The sequence below is a fragment of the Aedes aegypti genome, chromosome 3 (genome assembly GCF_002204515.2).
Source record: "Aedes aegypti strain LVP_AGWG chromosome 3, AaegL5.0 Primary Assembly, whole genome shotgun sequence".
Lineage (NCBI taxonomy): Eukaryota > Metazoa > Arthropoda > Insecta > Diptera > Culicidae > Aedes > Aedes aegypti.
The window spans coordinates 324,149,783-324,171,706 of record NC_035109.1 but is presented as its reverse complement, the minus strand read 5'-3'; the positions used below and the strand labels follow the sequence as shown (position 1 = coordinate 324,171,706).

Below are 21,924 nucleotides of genomic sequence, written 5' to 3'. Positions count from 1 at the left end.
AGTTTTTTAACCCATTCTTACTCCCGGCGACGGTACCTAGTTTGCAACGTTTATTACATTCTCCCTAAACAGTTGGAAAATTAAGAATCCGTCAATATTTTTCGAAGCAATCAAAATTTGGGGTCAGTATGACCTCAAAGCACAGACAACGTATTAAAGTCAACTCTCCATAACTCGATAACTGAAAAGGTCCACCAAGTTAGGAAACCATCAAGTTATGGAACACAAAAATGTTGTTCATGGGACCAGCAAGGTAGCAATGAGAACTTACTTTTACTATGGATCTCTAACTCGAAATCGAAATACAGGTTAAGTGAAAAAGTAAGGGAGAATTGATTGCATTTTAAAGAAAATTACACCAACAATCGATTTTTTAAGAGCGGTTCACGCCAAATCGGTAAACGATGAAACTCGACTACCTTGGATTCAAATGGAATTTTGCACATAGTTTCGATATAATAGAATAAGTTTTTTTCCACTGGTGGAGAGACCATTTAAAATCAAGAGTAACTTCTGATAAGGGCGTATGTATTTTTAGCATCACCATTTAAAATAAAATGTACCCCGGAAACCGTTTGTTATAGAGAAAAAGTGTCTGAGGAGGGATGGTAGACAATCAAAGAGGCTTTGTAAAAACAATATACACTGAAAAAATAATACTTTAATTTTCATGAAAAAATCGAAACCTTAAAATAATAAATAAATAAACCTTAAAACACAAATTGCAAAAACTAGGTATCTTCGATTTTTTTCAATTTTTTCTGTAAAATTTCAATGTAAAACCAGATGTTTTAAGCACAGTTTCAACATGGTGCAATCTAAAATAAATAAGTTTTTCTAAGAGCAACTTTTGGTGCATTTCTGAAAATTCAATTTCTGGCCGTAGAAAAGACGTTTTGATGCTGTAATATGATTCTTCACCCAAAAACAATTCAAAATGCTAATAACAATGATCTTCCTAAAACTAGCCGTTTTCTAGATATTTGGGATTCAATTATATTAATATCATAAAACTTAAGAAAATACACCCGTTTCATAAGTTACTCCAGATGCTCCACCAACAATGTTACGTTTATCTCTTTCCACATTAATATCCCATGTTTTAAGGGCAGTTTCAACATGGTGCTATTTAAAATATTTTTTTTTTCTAAGGGCAACTTTTGGTGTATTTCTGAAAATTCAATTTCTGGTTATAGAAAAGGCGTTTTGATGCTACAATATGATTCTTTATCCAAAAACAATTCAAAATTCTAATATCAATGATCTTCCTATAAGTAACCGCTTCAAGATATTTGGGATTGAATTATATCAATATCATAAAACTTAAGAAAATACGCCCGTTTCTTGCATTATTCCAGATGCTCTAGTGATAGATAGATAGTGATAGATCTAGTGAGCTTATTGAACGAAATAACTTTTTGTGCCACATGTCCAACAGGGGGCGGTAGTGAGAAATGTCAAACACGAAGGAAAGCGACGCGCGCGCCTCTGGTTGTGAACTTGACAACTGTTGTATTTTGAACTGATCGTTAAATTCGTGGGCGATGGAAATTTATCCAGTGTTACGTCTGTTTGTCTGTGGTAATACTTATATTAATTCTCAACAATATTCCAACAATCATCCTGTATCTTTCGAACATCCAACCGTCTAAATGTCAAAGAAAAAGTATTAATGTGGGATGAGATTAACGTAACATTGTTGATGGAGCATCTGGAATAATGTAAGAAACGGGCGTATTTTCTTAAGTTTTATGATATTAATATAATTCAATCCCAAATATCTTGAAGCGGTAACTTATAGGAAGATCATTGATATTAGAATTTTGAATTGTTTTTGGATAAAAATTATATTGCAGCTTCAAAACGCCTTTTCTATAACCAGAAATTGAATTTTCAGAAATACACCAAAAGTTACCCTTAGAAAAAAAAAATATTTTTAATTGCACCATGTTGAAACTGCCCTTAAAACATGGGATATTAATGTGGAAAGAGATAAACGTAACATTGTTGGTGGAGCATCTGGAGTAACTTATGAAACGGGTGTATTTTCTTAAGTTTTATGATATTAATATAATTGAATCCTAAATATTTAGAAAACGGCTAGTTTTAGGAAGATCATTGTTATTAGCATTTTGAATTGTTTTTGGATGAAGAATCATATTACAGCATCAAAACGTCTTTTCTACGGCCAGAAATTGAATTTTCAGAAATGCACCAAAAGTTGCTCTTTGAAAAACTTTTTTATTTTAGATTGCACCATGTTGAAACTGTGCTTAAAACATTTGGTTTTACATTGAAATTTTGCAGAAAAAATTTGAAAAAAATCGAAGATACCTATTTTTTGCAATTTGTGTTTTAAGGTTTAATTTCGATATTTTCATGAAAATAAAAGTATTTTTTTACAAATATACAAATATTTTTTGTACAAAGCCTATTTGATTGTCTACCATCCCTCCTCAAACACTTTTTCTCTATAACAAACGATTTCCGAGGTACAATTTTTTTTAAATGGTGGTGCCAAAAATACATACGCACTTATCAGAAGTTACTCTCGATTCTAAACGATCCAATTATATGAGATAATTTTCGTCTCATATACTTAATACATCTGGGCAGTTCCATCCAAATCGGAATGGTACATATCAGATTTCAGCATTTTATGGACGATTTCGCGTGGAACCGCTTTTAAAGATATTTGAAGAAAAAATATGAGCACTAACAAAATAAACAGAAAACAGTCCAATTGTTAAGGACATCTTACCTTGTACGGCGAGCTTGGCATAGGTGCTTTCTCGCGAGCCAACCATATTCTGCGCCACGCACTGATACCGGCCGGCGTCCCCTGGCCGAACGTCGCTGATCAGCAGGTTCCCACTATCAACGATCCGGATGCGAGCAAGATCCTTACTAACCCGGTAGTCATCCAGATCCAGCAGGATGTCATCCTTCTTCCAACTTATACTAGGCTCCGGGTTGCCTCGTGGGGCGCCACATTCCAGCAGAGCCGTTTCCCCAGCCGCTACTCGAGTATTCTTCGGCTCCACTCGGAAATCGTCACGAAGCACGGCCACCTGTAGGGTGGCATTTCGGCTGTGAACCGTTCCGGCTTTGTTGCTAGCCACGCACCAATAGACGCCGTCGTCTTGCTCCTTCTTGCTGTGGAGAGTTCGTAGGAAGAACAGCGACCCCGCCGGCAGAAGTACGTGGTTCGAGTCAAGCTTGACCGGGTCACCGTCTTTGAACCACTGGACGACCGGTTGGGGCTTGCCTTCGGCTTGGCAGTTTAACGTTACGGGGTCTCCTTTGGGGACGGTGACGTCGCTGGGATGTTCCGTGATTCGAGGCGATCGGTATTGAGCTGTGAAGAGAATGAAGAGAAAAAGGATGACTTTAGTATGATTTGAAATATGGTCATAGTGCATTATTTTATAATACCTATCTGATAACCCGATTATATTTTTAGAAATATGTTACAGATATCGTCAATTTGCCCTCAAAACCTCTATTCTACGCTGGGGTGTGTTGTTGTCGTCATGATTATGGTTTTCGAAAAAAATGTCATGGTTTCAAAACATTCGAAACAAAATATTTATTTTAACCGCTTAAGTGAAGTAATGTAACTATGAAACTTAATGAAATCCAATGGTTGAGAATTCATTTCTCTACACAATGGGTATTTGTAACCTTTTCACTCAACTATGTAATAGTTAACCGTATTTCAGCAGGAAAAGAAAAACTTAACTCGCTGGTAAGGCTTTTGGCTGTTACTCGTTTGTCTATCAAAGTCGGTAACGTGCCTGCCTAGCGAATTGGGAGTCGTGAGTTTGATTCTCCCGAGAAGAAGTGTAACTTGATCTTAAATTTCACTTCGACAACAATGATCGCTTCGAGAAATAATTTGCCTCTACTTTTCAGAAGCGGAAACAGAGGTGTCTCAGTGTAATAAATCGAATCGAAACTACCAAACACAATCGATTATCTGCCCTCGGTTTCACCACCACTTTTAAGCGTAATACGAAACAAAGAATCTTTTCACCGACGCGCGGTACTGAATTGACGTGCATTGTAAGCAGATTGTTGAGTTTTGATTGTGGGGGGTTTATAGGGCACGCAATATAGACTCCTACTAAATTGACAGCTTTGCTGATCAAACTGACAGAATTAGCGGATCAAGCTTCTACTGCAAGTCCCCTCAATTCAAACCAGCTGCATGCACCCCAACGAGCTACTTGGCACAGATTATATTTAAGTAGAAGCCAACACGTGCTGGGGCGGGTAATGAAATCTAATAACCGTTCGCCGAGACTACACTGGATCACTCGCCGTGGCGCCGGATTGCCCTTGCGCGGGTCATGTGGGTGGATTACGATTACCGCGCTCGATACGCGCCCTCCAAAGTGTGCGGATTAACGAACAGTAATGATTCATACAATAAATTCAACCGTACATTCGTACATTCGCGGAAATCTGAATCCAAGGTTCCCGCCGTAGAAATGATCGCCGTGTGGGAAAAGCTTTGCCTTCGGAATGATTCATCTGCTGGCGTTCTGACTCGGGCCTGCCGCCTTCAACCTTAAGCAAACAGTCGTTTTATCATTGTGCATGTCCAAAACTTCACGGATCATAAACCTACTGGACTGTCCCGTGCTAGCTGACCCGGCAGATTGCCGGGGAGGTGCCGCCCGTTGTCCAACAGATACAAATTATGGCCATTAATCAGTTCTTTTTTTTTTTCGAGCGAGCTCCTTGGCCAATGGCCACGGAGCGGCAATTTTTAGGGGTAAGCGATATTTTTGATGATTCCGTGAAGTACAATGAAAAAGAAATTCTTCGATATTGGAAGAAATCCATTAAGGAAAAATGTATTTTTTCGATTTCGTTTCCTTGAAAAAAAAAATAAATAAAACAACATTTTGTGATACATTAAAATGAATTCCTGAAAACAAAAAATCAATTTCTATTTTTCTGTGGTTTTTAATTTTCCCATGAAATCATTTTCCAGGAGAGGAGGACCCTGAATTTTTAGGTATCCTCGGAAATGTAAAAGTGTTTTTAAATTGCATACAATCTGTCTTGTAACAAAAGAAAATCATTTCTAGTTAAATACTCAATGCTCTACATTTACTCTCCATATCTGCCCCATGTTCAATGATACCTAAGACTGCGGAACACGTTTTTGCCTCAAGCATCAAAATATCGCTATTTACCTAATTAAGGGTTTCTGAATCTATTATCGTTTTCAAAAATATCATAGCACGTCTAGGTTTTGAGATATTGGCACGGTGTCTTTGTGGAGTAACTTTATTACAAAAAAAATAGGTAAGTCTGAAATTTCGAACTAAAACCAATTAGACTTTGCTCTTTCATTTGCGATCAAAATAATCGGTCGGGGGGTCCAGAACATTTTTTTTTTATTTTGTGTGAAGTATTCATGGATAAAGCCTGTCCACGTTAAATTTCGGACACCCAAATAATGGCAGCAAAAAAAAGTTACTCATAATTCAACAAAAAATATTGTTTATTTCAGAATAAAGAGTTATATCTACAAAATAAACAGGTGACAAGGATGTTAATCCTTCTTTCTGTAAAATTCTCGAACTTTCCAACTTTGCGAGCCACATTTCGCACAGAAAGATTGGGATTTTTCTCAATAATGGCTACCACCTTCTTATCCATTTGTCGGGAGCATACTTTTCGATTTGTTCCACTTCCAACCTTCCGATCCACAGTCAAGCGCTGGTCAAATGATTTGCAAACACTAAATACCGTACTTTTCGGTAGCTTTAGTTTTTTGGCAAGATCGCGTACCGATAAATTCGGATTTTGCTGCCGATCAAACAAAATGCGTTTGCGCACTTCCACTTGATTGGACGCCATTTCAGTGAATGTTACGATAATGTAAACATGTTGTACCACGAAATAAAGTGGAGAGTTTCAGCTGTCATATAAGTGAAACGTTTTAGCAATCCGTGAAATAATTCAAAACCTACACTGAAAAAAAAGTGTCCGAAATTTATCGTGGACAGGCTTTATGTGTTTTTGTACCGACACGCATTGCGTTGAACATAGATACGGGATAAACTGCAAGATCAAACCATTTGAACACCTTGGCTTGGAAGGTAAAGTTCTTCTTACTCAAAAGAGCTGTAATAAGCATACATGATATACGCATAATTGCAAAACTGTCTCAAACGTCATTTTAGTTATTGTTCACGAAAAACCTTGAAAATCGTACTTAACTTGGTCATAATGATGTAAGAAGTTATTAGGAAATATTTTTAATAGGTGAAGATGCATCGATATCGTACCTCGAATTTTCAAGAGCTTGTTTGTATCTTGAGAACCTGACAACCTTTTGCGTTGAACATTTTATTGATTAGTCGCCACCAGCGAGTGACCAGTGAGTTACCGATTGTCTGCTTCTCTAGGTTTGTGCTTTTGAAAATTCGAGGTTTGGCTTCTATGTATATTCACCCTTATAACCATTGATAACCGAGTGTGTTGATCGTTGTTATTAAGCAGATAAATGGACCAACATAAAAACTGTCACCGCTGGGAGACAGAGGTGGATCTTCTCTCCGTCGTAGCATTGTGAAATAAAATGTAAATCCATTCGTTTGCTCAGTAACAACAAGCTTTGGCTTTTAGGACGAGATCATAAGCTATGCGAGATTTCTCTTTTTACTCGTAGGGGATGGTACATAAATTATGTCACGCTAAATTTCATTTTTTTTCGACCCCCTCCCCCCTTTGTCACACTTTCTGTATGAGTCCTCCGATAATTTTGTAAGGCTTGTCACGCATGGCTTAACCAACTCCCCTCCCCCTTGGAGCGTGACGTAATTTGTGCATGACCCCTAGATACAAAAGTGACTTATCCGCCTTTCAAACAACACAATTTCAGTTATTCGAATTAACTAGTAGAGGGCTTCGCATGTGATAAACCTTGTTATAAGGCATGTAATATACTTGCCCCATGGTGCTGAAAAATACGATAATTTGGATGGTATTTAAGAAGTTTCAAATCTTATATTTTTTATGTTATTTTCTTAATGGCACAGTGCTTATGAAAAGATCAGAAACTAACATCATAAGGCTAAAATGGGTTTGGGATTTTTGTACTTCTTTGCAGTACTATAACCCCATATTAACCCCTCTACCGACAGCTTCATTTTTTCAAAATATTCAAATCGCTATACCTTTTTTGTTTCTCAATATTTTAGAAAAAAAAAATCCACCACTTCTCAAAAAACTCTCTTATTTTCAGAATCTGTATCGGTTTCAAGCATTGGTCATCTATATTCGGAGATATTCCAAAATTCCTTGGGGGACCGACGCACAGCCATAACTCTCGTAATTATCTCTGGCTACAGATTTTTTTCTCATATTCGGTTATTCGCTTTTCAAAACTAAACTTTGATGAAAGTCTATTGTGAAGAAATTAAACAAATCGGTGTAACTGTTTTTGAGCAACGAGCTTGTATGTTTTTGGTACCACTCTAGCCGTAACGAGATCTTGAAAACTTCTTAAAACATCATATTGAAATTTTGTATGGGAAGTGTCGGTCCCCCAAGGAACACCGAAATATTTTTAAAACCAGTTGACCAATGGTCAATACCGACATAGATTCCAAAAGTAGAAGAGTTTATTGAGAAGTTGTGAAAAAATGGTGGGCAAATATAGAGAAACAAAAAAGTTATCGCGATTCAAATATATTTTTGTGCTGAAAAAATGAAGCTGCCGGTAGAAAAGTTAAGCTAAATAATAGCAAACAAACTCATGAATATCTCTTCTGCTATCTGTCGAATTGAATTTCTCTCTTCAGCAAATTTCTTTATTATGGTTTGAAGAATGAGCTTTTACAATGGGATAATAAGTTTGTACTTACATTACAATACAAGCGTGTTTGGAACATACCTCAAATTTTTTTCATAGTAATTTCAATATAAACCTACATTGTCTTTGGGCCACCTTAAATCACCACCTAGAAAGCTGCGAATTTCACAGAACACTATTTTTCTAGTAAGGATAGTAAGAAACATATGTGAGATTGAATTCTCAAACATTTGTTAATTTTGAACCGCCCTAATGTACCTAAACACATAGTTAGGCAAATTCAAACACATGTGCAAGTCTCTCGAAATCAAACAAAAAAAAAATACTCTGGACCCCCCGACAGATTATTTTGGTTTTAGCAGCAAATGAACGCGAGAAACCTAGACTTTATTGTGGAGAAGTTTCAGACTTACCTATTTTTTTGTAATAAACTTGTTCTACCAAACACACCGTGATTGGCTGTTGAAAAAACAAAATTTGACTACATCAGCCAACTTGCATGCAAGTTTCGCAGCTTGTATGGTAATTTATTTGCTTAATTTGCCACTGAATTCAAACTTCATGTATATAACAATACTCATTAGCAAAGCTCATAATGCTTTCGATGCTCAAAAGCTATTTTTTGGGTGATTTAGAAAAGTATTGTATTTTGTCATATAAGAGAAACGAATAATTTTTTTTAGAGATTACAAGCATGTTTAAAAAATCTATTCAATCTAAATTTTATCGTGCAATTTCTACCAAATTATATCAGAAATTAAAGTTTAGGTTCTATTTTGCATGATTGCTGGATTAGATCACAAAAAGTTTGATAAATTATACTTCAAATTTCATGTAACCATCAATTAAACCAGTGTTTTATACAACTTTGGTGACATGTAGCTAAAAGTTGTGACGTACAGGGACATTTTTGAGAACGGCTCAGATTCAGCGACCCAAAATCTACTATAGACAAATAATTTAATCCATGAGACACGCCCAAATTGCTACTCTGTGTAATCTATATCACCCGCGAAGCAAACAAACTGGTTAGATCTTATGAACATCGTACTTTGGTTGTCAAACTCGATGCTCTGCATGACATCCTCTATCGCAATGTTGAATTGCAGGTACGAAAGCCCATCATCCTTTCGAAGTCTTTGAAAGGATTTGAGCAAACTGTAGTGCTGTTGTACTCGTCCATTGTTCACCATAGCTCTTTGCGATCAAAGCTATCATACGCCGCGCCGCTTCAAAATCGATGAACAGGATGGGACATTGCGTTGGGACCTGGTATTCATGATATTTCTGGAGCATTTGCCGTTTAGTGAACATTTGGTCCGCCGTTGGACGGCTGTTGAAGAAAGCAGCTTGATAACCCGCCACATCCTCATTTACTCTTGATGATAGACGACGATGGATAATCTGGGATTTCATCTTGTAGGCTGCATGTGGGATAGTGATCGCGCGTTCCGTCTCCCAGATTCTGAAAATTCAACCGTTGCAGACACAGTTCAATTCCAATACATTCTTCACCAGTCGCCTTCTTGTTCTTGAGCTGGTGGATGGCATCCTCAACTTCCCTGAAAGCAGGGACATGCTGACGTAGTCATTTCCTCCGTTGTCGTGATGCTTTGTATATGTGTCCTCGATCATCAGGTGTTTCGTCGTAAAGATTCTTCCAATTTTCGATCAAATTACCTGAGCTTTAAAATCTTCTACGATATTCATGTGCTGGCTTGGGCAGAGGTTATGCTCTCGTTTGAGCTGCGCGTAATATGCGTCCTTGTCATCATCATCATCATCATTATTATCAGACCTTCCGGAGTGAAGGCTTCGCACGTCGATAATGCTTGTGTTCAAGAACCGGCCTTTGATCCAACATTTGCTTTTTTTTTGTTGATCGGCCACCACCCGATAACGCGACAATGCATATCGCTCAGAAGCTGTCAACAGCTCACGTGTTTTGTAGCTATGGTAGATTTCATGATTACTTCTAAACCTTCGCTCCATTGATCCTGTCAAGTACCGTTTTGATTCGTATTACGGACACTTAAGGCCTCAGTGAAGTATAACCCAGCTTGGACCATACAAAATAAATCATTCTGTATGATTTTTCAGCGTTATCGAGCGTCGGAAGCCCTTAACTTTCGAATGGTGGGTAAAGAATACGCGTCCGCAACTTGAATAATTTTAAATAAATCAAAACGTGTGGCCTTTTCATGATTCTTATTCCGGACGCTCCCTCACTTTTGCCTCATATTCCGGACGCTTTGATTCGAATTACGGACAGCTCATGATAATCATTAATGGAACAGTCAAATCATCAATTGAAATCGTTCAACCACTTAAGAGACGTCTAAGGTAGTTGGGTATTATAAATTTGCAATGATATTTATGGAAAAAACCTAATAAAACGAGCCTCGAAAATGAGAACTTTTGGACGGTGAAAATTGAAACATTTCGTGTGAAATGTTTCCCATACAAACGAGAGTGTCCGGAATTTGAAGCTGTCCGTAATATGAATCAAAACGGTACACCTCTTGCAGCGCAACGTTGTCGACCTCGCGGATGTTTCAGTACTTCGGAAATAATTCTTGTACTCCCAATTAAGTTAAAAGATCTGCAGTTCCACGTCCCAAGCTTGACAAGTCCTTTGTTGTGAAGGTGTTCCCCGTTTGTTCCGATCAGTATCTACTCGTTGGAGTTTCTGTACGTATGAAATTTAAAAATACGCAACTTGAGCTCATTGCATTCAAGTTTCGTTTCCATATCCACAACTCAAGAAGATTCATCCCAGTTGCGCGAAAGTTGCACTAAACTACGTGTTTGACAGATAGGAGTTTGTTTGTTCCAATCCTGTTGCAATATGGTTGAGTTGCACCTTACATTTTAAGTAACAACAAGAATTTGACTTAACTGACCAGCCTACTGAAGTCTGCCGTATTTTGCACGCTTGTTAATATTACCATTATGAATAAATAAATTACCTATAAATAAATGAAAAATGACATCGAAGGAATTAAACTCAAGTGGAATTAATTGGTAGAGTACTAAATCTAAAATAATTTACACTCGAAAACACCAAGGTTTTCCGATATACCTCTTTCAACGTCCATGATTCGTGCCCGTAGAGATCCGAATTTTGTTTCCATGAAAGTCGCAAGACCAAAGCAGCTTAAGTAATCTGAGGAAAACTATATTCGCAACCTCAACATCTTTTTTCACAGGAAACATCGTTGTGAAATTTCGCAAGTATTGCAAGATAAAAAAATTCGTCATCAACTTCAAATACATCCCCATCTAACACAGCCTTAGTACCAATACCATTAGTTCTATCCCTATATCTATGTACTTTATTTTGGTAGAAATCATGGTCTAGCTAGGGCGACTAGTTCTCATCACATGCCAAACTATCTCGAAGACATCAATCTACACGTTTCACAAACAACAACGAGGGACTGAGATTCCCAAGCAGTCCACACTTGGAGTACAACACTACTAGACCTTACAACAAAACGACCGAAACGTGAGTCTTTCCCTTCCAAACTTTTCGCATCTAGCTAGCCCGTTGAAATCAGTTATCAATAATGTAATTTCTCATTCTTACAACGACAAGTGATCCAGTTGGGAGGTAAAACTCAAACCAACGGATCCAAACACCTGTTTCGTGTGCACCTTAAATGAGTAAACTTTTATGCAGGATTTACTTACAAGCTATGTGGATTAATTTTTGTATGCAAGATTATCAACTTATTGAGTTGTTCGTTTTCAACAGTGACTGAATCATATCACTATTCGTTATTCTGTTCTTCAGGAATGCTAATTAATTTCATCGGAATACCGCTACAGAGTAGGTCGTCCCTTATTTTTCGAAAATGTGAATTGTTATAAGTTCGTAATTGTAAAGTGCTCGTTTTGGTAGGAAAAAAATCAGGTAATAACTTGAAGTCCGTACGTGGACGCTAAGTGGTCCCCCAACGACCCTAAAGGTAAAGAGGTTCAGTAGCATCGCATTCTTTTACTGGTCAACGAGGCACACAGTAGAAGTATTCGTTGTCCCTGGTCAACGAGACAACCAGTCTCCCATTCGACAAATTCCTGTAAGTCAACGAGACAACTAGTTGAGGATTCCATGTCGACTTACATGTGTCATTGGCCGTTGAGATCTGTGGAGCATAAGTGAAAGATAGAAGCTTATCAATCTAGGTGACCAAGTCACCCTGGTGAAGCAGAAGAATGATTTATCCAAGATGAGACCATCCCTGCTGCGAGCCTCAGAGTTGCTTAATATCAGTCATATCAGCTGATAGTTGATGTCCTAAAACTATCAATATCACTTGCGAGCTATCAATATCACTTTGATTTGACAACCAACAGCAGTGATACGACATCGCACTCTAGATCAAAATCAATGCAAAATGAGTGATCATGTGGTAATTATCCAAGCTATCAATTTTTTCATGTGGTAATTATCCAAGCTATCAAAGTGCTGCAGAGGATTGAGCAGTTATCCGCCAGCTTGGCTGGTAAGTTGGCAATAGGTGAGAGTGAATGCCTAGTTTTGGAAAGCTTTCGAAATAGGCAGCAGTCAGAGAACACCCAGGAGATGCGTTCTGGCATGTCCAACGTGAAAACTGGATGGAGTCCATCCAGGAGAAACACTGTCATCCGTCCAACCGTACTGGAATCCCTTACAAGTCACCAGTCGTATCGCGAGTTAGGCAGTTGTCGGAGTCGGCACGGAGAGAGCTCTCTAATTTACCAAGAGCAAAAACGCTGAACATCACAGAGAAACCCGAGCTGTCGGAGTATAACCCGCAGCAACTTAACGAGCTCAACGAGGCTTCGTGGCCGAGTGATTAGTGTAGTCAGTTAGTAAGCGTTTCATGTAATGGAGTGTGAGTTCGTTTCCCGCTTCACCCATTGTTTTTTTTTCGTCAGGAATGTTTATTAGTTCTACCATTGGAGCATGCTTGTCCGTTGTCTAGTGTTAAGTTACAGTCTGTGCAGCTAAATGGCTGAAGACGGTGCCCTAATGAGTATTCAGGGTGTCCATTCAAAATCAGTTTTCAAATTCCCGGATTTTTCCCGGATGTCCAAGAATTTAAAAAACAGATTACAAAAAGATCCTGCGACTCGATATCAGGGCTGTTACAACAGTCGCGAATTTCGTCAGGCCAGGCGCAATCATCACGAATGACTGCAATTCTGACGCGAAAATCGCGGATTCATGCCACAAAAATCGCCAATAAATTGTTTTGACACAAGTTGTGCAGTTCATCATCAGTAAATTTGTATTTAAAAATGTAAACTCTCGTCATCTCATTGAGTGCTGTAAAGTGCAATTTATAGCTTAGTCACTAGGGCCCAGTTTTGTCGATAATAGCGTTTTTTGCGTTCAAAATAAAGAAAGTTTACTTGAAAGAAAATGCATTCACTATATTCAATTCTTCAACTAAAACACAGTGAACACAATTTCATCGTATAAGTTTCAGTTTTAAACTGAAAAACTGTTTGTGAAGTATCGATGATGGCAATAATTACGATGACGGATTCTTGAAAGTAAAAAATGTGGTGTAGGAAATATAAAAAGCAATAACGTTTCATCTGTAATTCGACATTTAACCAAAAGCATTAAAGAATATAAAATCTGAAGGCACTTGCTGAGATGGTTAGGATTCATTGTGTATCTAGATATAATATCGGAATAAATGTCAGTTATACAATTTGCTACCATTCTAAAAATGCACAATCCGAAAGCTTATAATAAGTTGATAACGGTGGCGGCCACGTCCTTACGGTTATCGGGGAAGGGAAAGAATGTTAGACAACCATTGTTACTAGACACCGAGTATACCTCTGCATATCCACAGTTTTTGTGGAAAGGATATTGGGTTAGTGGGATAAGGAAAGGATCTGCAAGTCAAAATATTCACGCATCTTTTATAAAACGTCGAAAGAGCTTTAAATGTATAATGCAATGTACTGTATATTGGTCAATTACTGTCGGACTAATGAAATGTTACCATAATCCGGGTCATTTGGCGAATTTGGTCGGTATCAAAAAGCAATATCTTTTAAGGATGCTTCATATGTGCCAAGATATCAAACAGTTTTAGTTTTATAAGGATAGTTTTGCACAAAAATATTAACAGTTTTTTTAAGGGGTAAGCAATACTGTTGGAAAAGTCAGTACTAAACAATCCGCTGGTGCTAAGTTTATATGCAAAATTGGAGTACCGCCATGCGGGGTGACATTGGGCCTAGGGGGTGACATTGACCGCCTCTTTCGATGCATCTTATGGCTAGCAGGAACGTTAAAAAACTAATGTATGACCATCTATTGGCTATTTATCACGTATTCTTTAAGCTTGACCCATTGTTTTTATTGTTCTGGCATTAGCTTGCTGTAAAAATATTGGCCCAAAGTTACCCTCATGGACCAATGTAACCCCACCTTACGGTATATGAATTTTGTTGAACTATTGAACTCGATTTTAAAATCATACTGCATACCTAGCGTAGTTTTACGAACCGTTTATTTTCGGAAAACGTGCCTATTACAAGGTAAATAAACTACATTTAGGTATATTATTGTAGTTTCCAAAGTTAAACTTCACAATAAAATGGTCAAATGCAAAAGCTGTAAGATTTGTTTACGTCATTTTCTGTATAAGAGGACCCACATTTATTATTCTTATTTTTACTTTATTATATGAAAATAAATTTTGCCCCAGTGGACCATTTTAATTTTTTTATTTTTAAGCTAGGTTTATGATACATTATTATTTCCTAAAAAAAATAGTTACATGCACTGATGGAGATCAACGACGTACTGGTTTTGCCGAAATTAAGTTGACAATATCTCAGTTCCTAAGGATAATAAAACTAACTGGTTGGTCGACTGTATATTGGATGTTTTGGGTTGAAAAATTGGCAGTTCAGTCTACTGAATTAATCAAAAACAACTATATGTTTTCGTTATCCGACAATATAACAGAAAGTTATAGTGATTAATTTGCCCCTGGATTACGGTACTAAGAAAAATGCACCAAAGAACACATAAATTTGTTAAAACAATCAAGTTTACACAACAATGTTAAAATATTTTTTACGAAAAATCGATTAGTTATTGTGACATGAAGATTTCGATGACAATTTGAATATTTTTTTTGGCGCGGATTGGTGCTTCTGCTTCCAGTCGCGGATCGAATTTTGAAGTTTTTGTAATAGCTCTGTATTCTTGGTTAAAATTTTTAAAGAGTTTTAGATAAAAAGATATAACATATTTGTTGAAATATCTAAAAGATCGTGGCCCCTCGAATAGGGTCTTAAAGCCCTGTCCCAATTTTAATACAAAACGCTAAGATTTAGAACAGAAACACATGTTAACTAAATATTTAAATGGTTTTCGTTCGTGTATGTCCAAAAAACATTTTTCACGGTTTTTGAGATTTTGTCAGACCCCTTGGTTTAAACTCAAATTTTGGGTATATTTTGTTTACCGTGTCCCTTCCGAAATGTCAGATAGGAACAACCCTAGTGTTAAAACTCTCAGGTTAAAACTAAAAGCCCTGTGGCGTTTTTTTTTCGACAAAGTGATCGTCAAACATGATCATAAGTGTCAAGGTTCATATTTGGAATTATTTTTAAAATTAAAGTTTAAATATGTTATATCCGTTATTTGAGCTTGAAATATTGCTAAAATAGTCGCAAGAACATGCTCTTTCGTATTATTAAATAAGAACAAGAATTCATTAAACAATTTAGTACCCAATTCATAGGAAGTTCAGAGAAATTTTGGAATTATATAAACAAATAGCCAACCCATTTCCTTCTAAGAATGCCTTAGCAATAATGCGTTAGACATGGCTTGTTCATGGAGAAATAGTTGATCTGATGAAACTCATGTTGAATCCAAGAAAAAAAAATTACAGAGACGGTATTTTCAAATACATGTTATTGTTCTCCTATGAAACTGGCTGAAACTTTTGACATGAATCCAAGATTGCAATATCCAAGTAATCTTCAAAAGATTTGGTCAAGATATCAAGAATCTTGTCAAAAACATAACGAAAATCTGACCAAGAATACCTAGAGGCCCTCGTTATTGTTTTATCCATCAAAGATCTAGTTACGAAATTTGTTTTGGATGATTGAAAAAATTCGCTGTCAATCTGCATAAATCTGCACAAAATTTCGTCGGAGGCCTCATAATAACTTTGTAATAGATCAAAGACTAGTCAAATTAGTAATCCTGACAAGGCTTCATCAAGAATCAGTATCATCAACAACCCTAGAAATCCGCCAAAGGGAACTCTTAATGAATCTGTCCAGGATTTCAGAAGATCTCCCAATAAATGCAAACTTTTTTTGGCTTAGTATTTTGCCAACCTCTGAAAATCTACTAAGAATTTCAAGCAAAATCAGCCTAGGATCTTTTCTAGAATCCCCTAAAATATTTTTAGCAATTTACTAATATTTCAGTGATCTCTCAGAAAGAACTTTCAAATACTGGTCAATTATTGGTTCGATTCCAGTAAATATCTTATTTAATATTTACCAAGAACTAAAATGGAAATCTTACACTCATGTCGAAAAGCACCTTGCCAAAAATCCTTAAGTATCCTCACAAGACGCGACGCGAGACTGGACACAACACTTATTGTTCTTACAAACATATACAGGATTTAAACATTTACCTTTTTCGTCGACCGGCTTCGGGCTCGATGTTGCCCATCTACAGGACGATGTCCAACTGATTACATAGAAGAGAACAAAACAGCTTCGTACTTTCTCCAGTACACGTCAGAAAGAGATAACACTATTTGAAGTCCAGTTTCGTCAAGTGAAAAAGTTTTATAAGGATAGTTACGTTAGCACAAAATCTTAAAAATGAGTCCTTAAGTATCCTTCTAGAAATGTTTCAAACATCCTACTTACCAAAGATTATTCATAATGTGAAGTACTAATAACAGACTTAAAATTCAAACAAACCGGTAGTTTTATGTTAGAAATACATATTTTCCCGAGGTGTTCTCCAAATTCCCGGGTATTTCCCGTATTTTTCCCGGTCATTTGTAATTCCCGGGTTTTTCCCGGATTTCCCGGATGGATGGACACCCTTAGTATTGTTTGGTTCGTTGATTGTGTCACTTGCTCCTGTGGGAGCGAACGATATAACTAGAATTACCTACACTTGTTTGGCATGCAATGCATAAAACGAATAGGTACCTAATACTGTGAATCCGATAATCTCCAAGTAAATCCCAAATCCTTACCTTATCCCATTAACTCAATATCATTTCCATGGCAACTTTGGAGATGCATACTCGGTCTCTAGTAACAATGGTTGTCTATATAACATCCCTTCTCCGATGACCGTCAGAACGTGGACGGCGCCGTCATTGAACTCAATTTTGATCCTTCGATTTGCGCATATTGGTTGTTAGCTTATCCCAAGCCGCATTTATTGGATCTCTTTGCAGCTTCGATTACACAGAGTAACAAAAATGACATTTTTGCTTGTCTCAGGGACCAGGGATCAGGGTAGATTTGGGGTTGCTGTAGGGGATATTTTTATTTCCGTACGGGTTTGGGCCGAAAGGTCTCAGATTTTCATAAAACTTTTTCCACAGGCAGGGCTCATCGATATATGAATAAAAAAAATTGATAAAAATTCAGGGCCGCCTATTTTCCCGGAAAACTTAGTTGGAAATTTTTTGTTTTCCCCTGACGCTACTTTGAAAAATCATAACTCAAGAACGAAGCATCACAGAAACAAAGTTTTTTTTATGAAAATGAAAGCAAATTGGAAACATAGTTTTCCCGGCTTTTCTTTACGAATTTTCTCAACGGTGGGAAATTTTGTGGAAAACTTTCTCCAGTTAACATTTTTTTCTATTCCTTAGAAAATTTCCCGGCTTTTCTTTACGAATTTTCTCAACGGTGGAAAATTTTGTGGAAAAAATTTTCCAGTTAATATTTTTTTTATTTCTGAGAAAATTTGCTTTCATTTTCAGAAAAAAAAACTTTGTTTCTATGATGCTTCGTTCTTTAGTTATGATTTTTCAAATTAAGTAGTGTCAGAGGAAAACGAAAAAATTCCAACTGAGTTTTCCGGGGAAATAAGCGACCCTGAATTTTTCTCAATTTTTTTTATTCATACTTTCTATCGCTCATGGATCACAAGATAGAACTAGTTTGAAATGCTAAATTTTGCATGCTCACTAGCGCCACCTAGCGGAAATATCGCGAACTAAACTGTTTCCTTTCCGGATGTCCTTGAACCCCTGAGCAACTTTGTCGAAAACCCGAACTTTCTATCTCTTATGGATCACAAGCTAGAACTAGTTTGAAATGCTCAATTTTACATGCTCACTAGCGCCACCTAGCGGCAAAATCGCGAACTAAACTGTTCCCTTTCCGTATGTCCTTGATCCCCTGAACAACTTTGCTGAAGATCGCTTCTTTGCAAGCCGTAAGGATCTCGAGATATAGCAATGTGAATTAACGTGTTTTGAGGTGATGCTAAACTTTTCAGGGTGATTCAATATTCAGCTGAGTGTTGCAATACTTATTTTAGTGAGTCCGTATTTATGACGGGTAGTGTATATTGATGCAGGGCTCATCTGTGGAAAAAGTTTCATAAAAATCTGAGACCCTTCGGCCCACTTTGTACGGAAATAAAAAAAAATCTCCTGTATCTGATTCCGTTCTCAGAAATATTCTAGCACGTCCCCATTTTAAACCTTCGGGCTGTCGCGCTGTTGTACTTTGTACAACAGTTGTGATTTATATGCTATCATTTTGCAACAAAGATATCAATCGACACCAAACCAAAATGTATTCCTCAAGAGTCTTCTTAAGGACAATATTGCTGTGTGCGTTTGAAATGCAAATATCAAATGCGGGAACACCAAACGCGGTAAGATTTTTCACAAGTAATGCGATGTCAAAGATAGGTTTTTCTTGCTAGGACAGCGATGATTTATATAACCGTTGCTGGGTCTGCTTTGATTGTTTTGTGTTACCGCATTCGAAGGACGTTTAGTCGAGATTTGCATCTCAAATGCAAACAGCAATACTCAACAGTTTTTATTCACAGTATAACCCTTTATAATGCGGTAAAATCAACAAATGTACATGAAAGTCGCATAATAATGAACGCACTATATACGGTTCGAGTAAACCACAGTTTTAAATCGGTATATCTCAAAATCCAGATAATATAGAAACTTGGGGTCTTTAGTAAATTTGTTGTGGAGTTGAAGCGCTATCTGATGGTACCTCATTTAATTAGGAATTTGAACTTTTACTTTTGTTTTGCAGATATTTCAGGATCCTGATCATTTAGTAGGATGGCGTCTTCGGCAAAGTTGTTAAGTAAATTAAGGACTATCATTGTTCGAGCTAGTTGATTCAAAATTTTGCCACTAACAATGCCAAACAACTGAATGCCGGAAAACAAGTAGGAAGGGTAGCCTCATTGACTCGTGCACCGAAATTTTCTAAGAAATGTATTTTAGTGCTAAGAAATATCTCTAAAATAAAAATCGGGAGATCTCATTTCGGGGTGAAATTGATCACTTGTCAATGTGATTATTGTTAGTTTTCAAAACAACTCTACATAATGAATTTGAGCTCCCTGAATCCGAATATGCTTGCTAAATTCTTAACAATACCATATTTATAGAAATAATGAATAGTTAAATTCCAAGAATGACGCAAATAACGCCTAAATGTATGCAATTTCCAAAGGAATTGTCTGATATATAACAAAAAATCAATTATTTCAACCAAATGAGTGAATTGGTACGAGTTTTGGATATGAAATAATTGATCCGGTTTGGGAATATATCTTAAATATTTATTAAAAATTTTTATTGTACCATATTCAAATCCTTGTCTAGAACTAGAAGTTTATTGATGTTTGTCAATACTGCGACGCGCATGATTTTTAAACTTTACATTATTTTCATAGAAATAAGCATGTTTTGACACAAAAAACTTTACAACACAGAATTTGACAATACTTACGATAAACAACGTTCATTCACTGCAGTAAACATTTATATTTGTGCTCTATTAGGAAGAAATAATATCGAGTGACACAGTGATCAATTTCACCCCACTAATCAATTTCACCCGAATTTACGGTAGTTCAGTAGCTCAAGACTATCATTATTTGAGCCAAGAAATAGGATTTTTTGCCACCAGGCGATGCTAGTGAGCATAAAATTTTTGTTTTGCGGATACTGCAGGATCTTGTCTTTTTAGACAGACACCTTCAGCAAAGTTGTTCAGAAGCTCAAGAATAGTTCTTCATTATTTTGCAAAATCTTGAACTTTAAGGATTAAACAAAGAAATAATTTGAGCTACTGAGCTATTCTGCCGAAGACGCCACCTTTCTAAGTGATCAGGCTCCTGAGATATTTGCGAAACAAATGTTTTATGCTCACTAGCGCCGCCTGGTGGCAAAATTTTGAAGCAACTAGCTCTAACAATGATATTCCATAAGTTACCGAGCAACTTTGCCGAAGACGTCATCTTTCTAAGTGGTCAGACTCCTGCGATATTCGCAAAACCAAGGGTGTTGTACAAAGTACAACGCGCGACTACTCGCGTTACAAAAATTCGCGCGACGACCGCAAGGTTAACTAAAGGTAGCCAAAGTTGTATAAAGCACTGTTTTCATTGATGTTCAAATGAAATTTAAAGAATTGATTATCATTTTTTTTGTGATCTAATCCACCTAGCAGGAAATATATAACTTTAACTTTCATTTCAGATATAATTTGGTTGAAGTTGATCGATTAAATTTAGAGTAAATCGATTTTCCAACATGCTTGCAGTCTGCATACAAATTTCTTCGTTTCTCTTATATTGCAAGGTACAATACTTTCCGAAACCATCAAAAAACAACTTTTGAGCCTCAAAAGTATTATGAACTTTGTTGTCAATAATTGTTTTACATATGAAGTTTGAACTGTGTAGCAAATTAAGCGAATAAAGCTACAATGCCATACAAGCTGTCAAACTTGCATGCAAGTTGGCTGAAATAGTCAAATTTTGCATTTTCTACAGTTAATATCTCAAAAACTAGACGTGCTGTGATATTTTTGAAAACGGCAATGGATTCAGCAACCCTTAATTTAGTAAATAGCGGTATTTTTGTGCGTTTTCCGCTGTGTCATTCTGCTCAATGCAACTTCGAAGCAGTCATCCGTGCTCATGTTCATAAGGAATTTCCCACCCTAATATCGCATACCCTTAGTGATTTATGGCTCCTCGCCAGCTTGCGGTCCAGCCAGCTGCCTGGAAAGGGTCACCTCCAGTGCTTCTGCAGTGCAGGCCAAAGGTCCCTTTATCGATTGTGATCCGAGGTGGAGACCGCAGCAGCGCATAAAGATAACAAGAAACGAAACCCCCAACACAAAACACGCTGTCCCGATAGTTATCTATGCTAATCGGCCGGCTTCCGTGTTGAACTCGTTCGGATTGCGATTGGGACACGAAGGCGTCATCTTCGGCCGTTTCGAGAGGTCCTTCGCACCACCCGGAGGCTAAATTAGTTGGTGATTTATTCCGAATTAGTGAAAGTCTTTGTTGGGGCCACGCTTGAATGACCAGTCAGACGTCGTTCGATCATTGTCCGCGGTGAACTTCGGGGCACTGTGAGCCATACATCATCACCCTTGTGAGGAGGAAGCGAGGAAACGCGCCGTAGAGATGGGCCCGACAAGATAGATCTGTTGAAGTCAAAAAAGATTCGTCTTTTTTTTTCTTGGTTTGGGTTGTTGATTTTTATTTTCGGGTGGTGCGAAACGACTTCCGTCCTCGAAGCAGCAGCCACAAGCGTGACAAGCGAGCAGAGATTCAACAGATAGATGAGCTCATTTTTCATATCGACGGCGACGACTACGAAAACGAACGAGCATGATGATGGGGAGCAGCAGTTTGGGCATCATCAGCACATTAAAAATTCTCGGAAACTTTGGGGCCATGTCTGGGGCCGTAGGGCCTGTTTTCTGACGGTTTTTTTTTGGAATGATGGAGATATGTCGGAGTTTGTGACGAAAAGTACTTGGCTGAGAAAGACGAG

General features: G+C 37.4%; 1 protein-coding gene across 1 annotated transcript in view; it reads right to left on the bottom strand.

Moving 5' to 3' along the window:
* The window catches only part of LOC5565810 (roundabout homolog 2), a 353,487-nt gene that overhangs the window by 59,101 nt on the left and 272,462 nt on the right, over window positions 1-21,924 (bottom strand). The window contains exon 3 of the mRNA XM_021855294.1: window positions 2,762-3,358. Coding sequence (XP_021710986.1) covers window positions 2,762-3,358 — 597 coding nt within the window. The remainder of the gene's footprint in view (window positions 1-2,761; window positions 3,359-21,924) is intronic.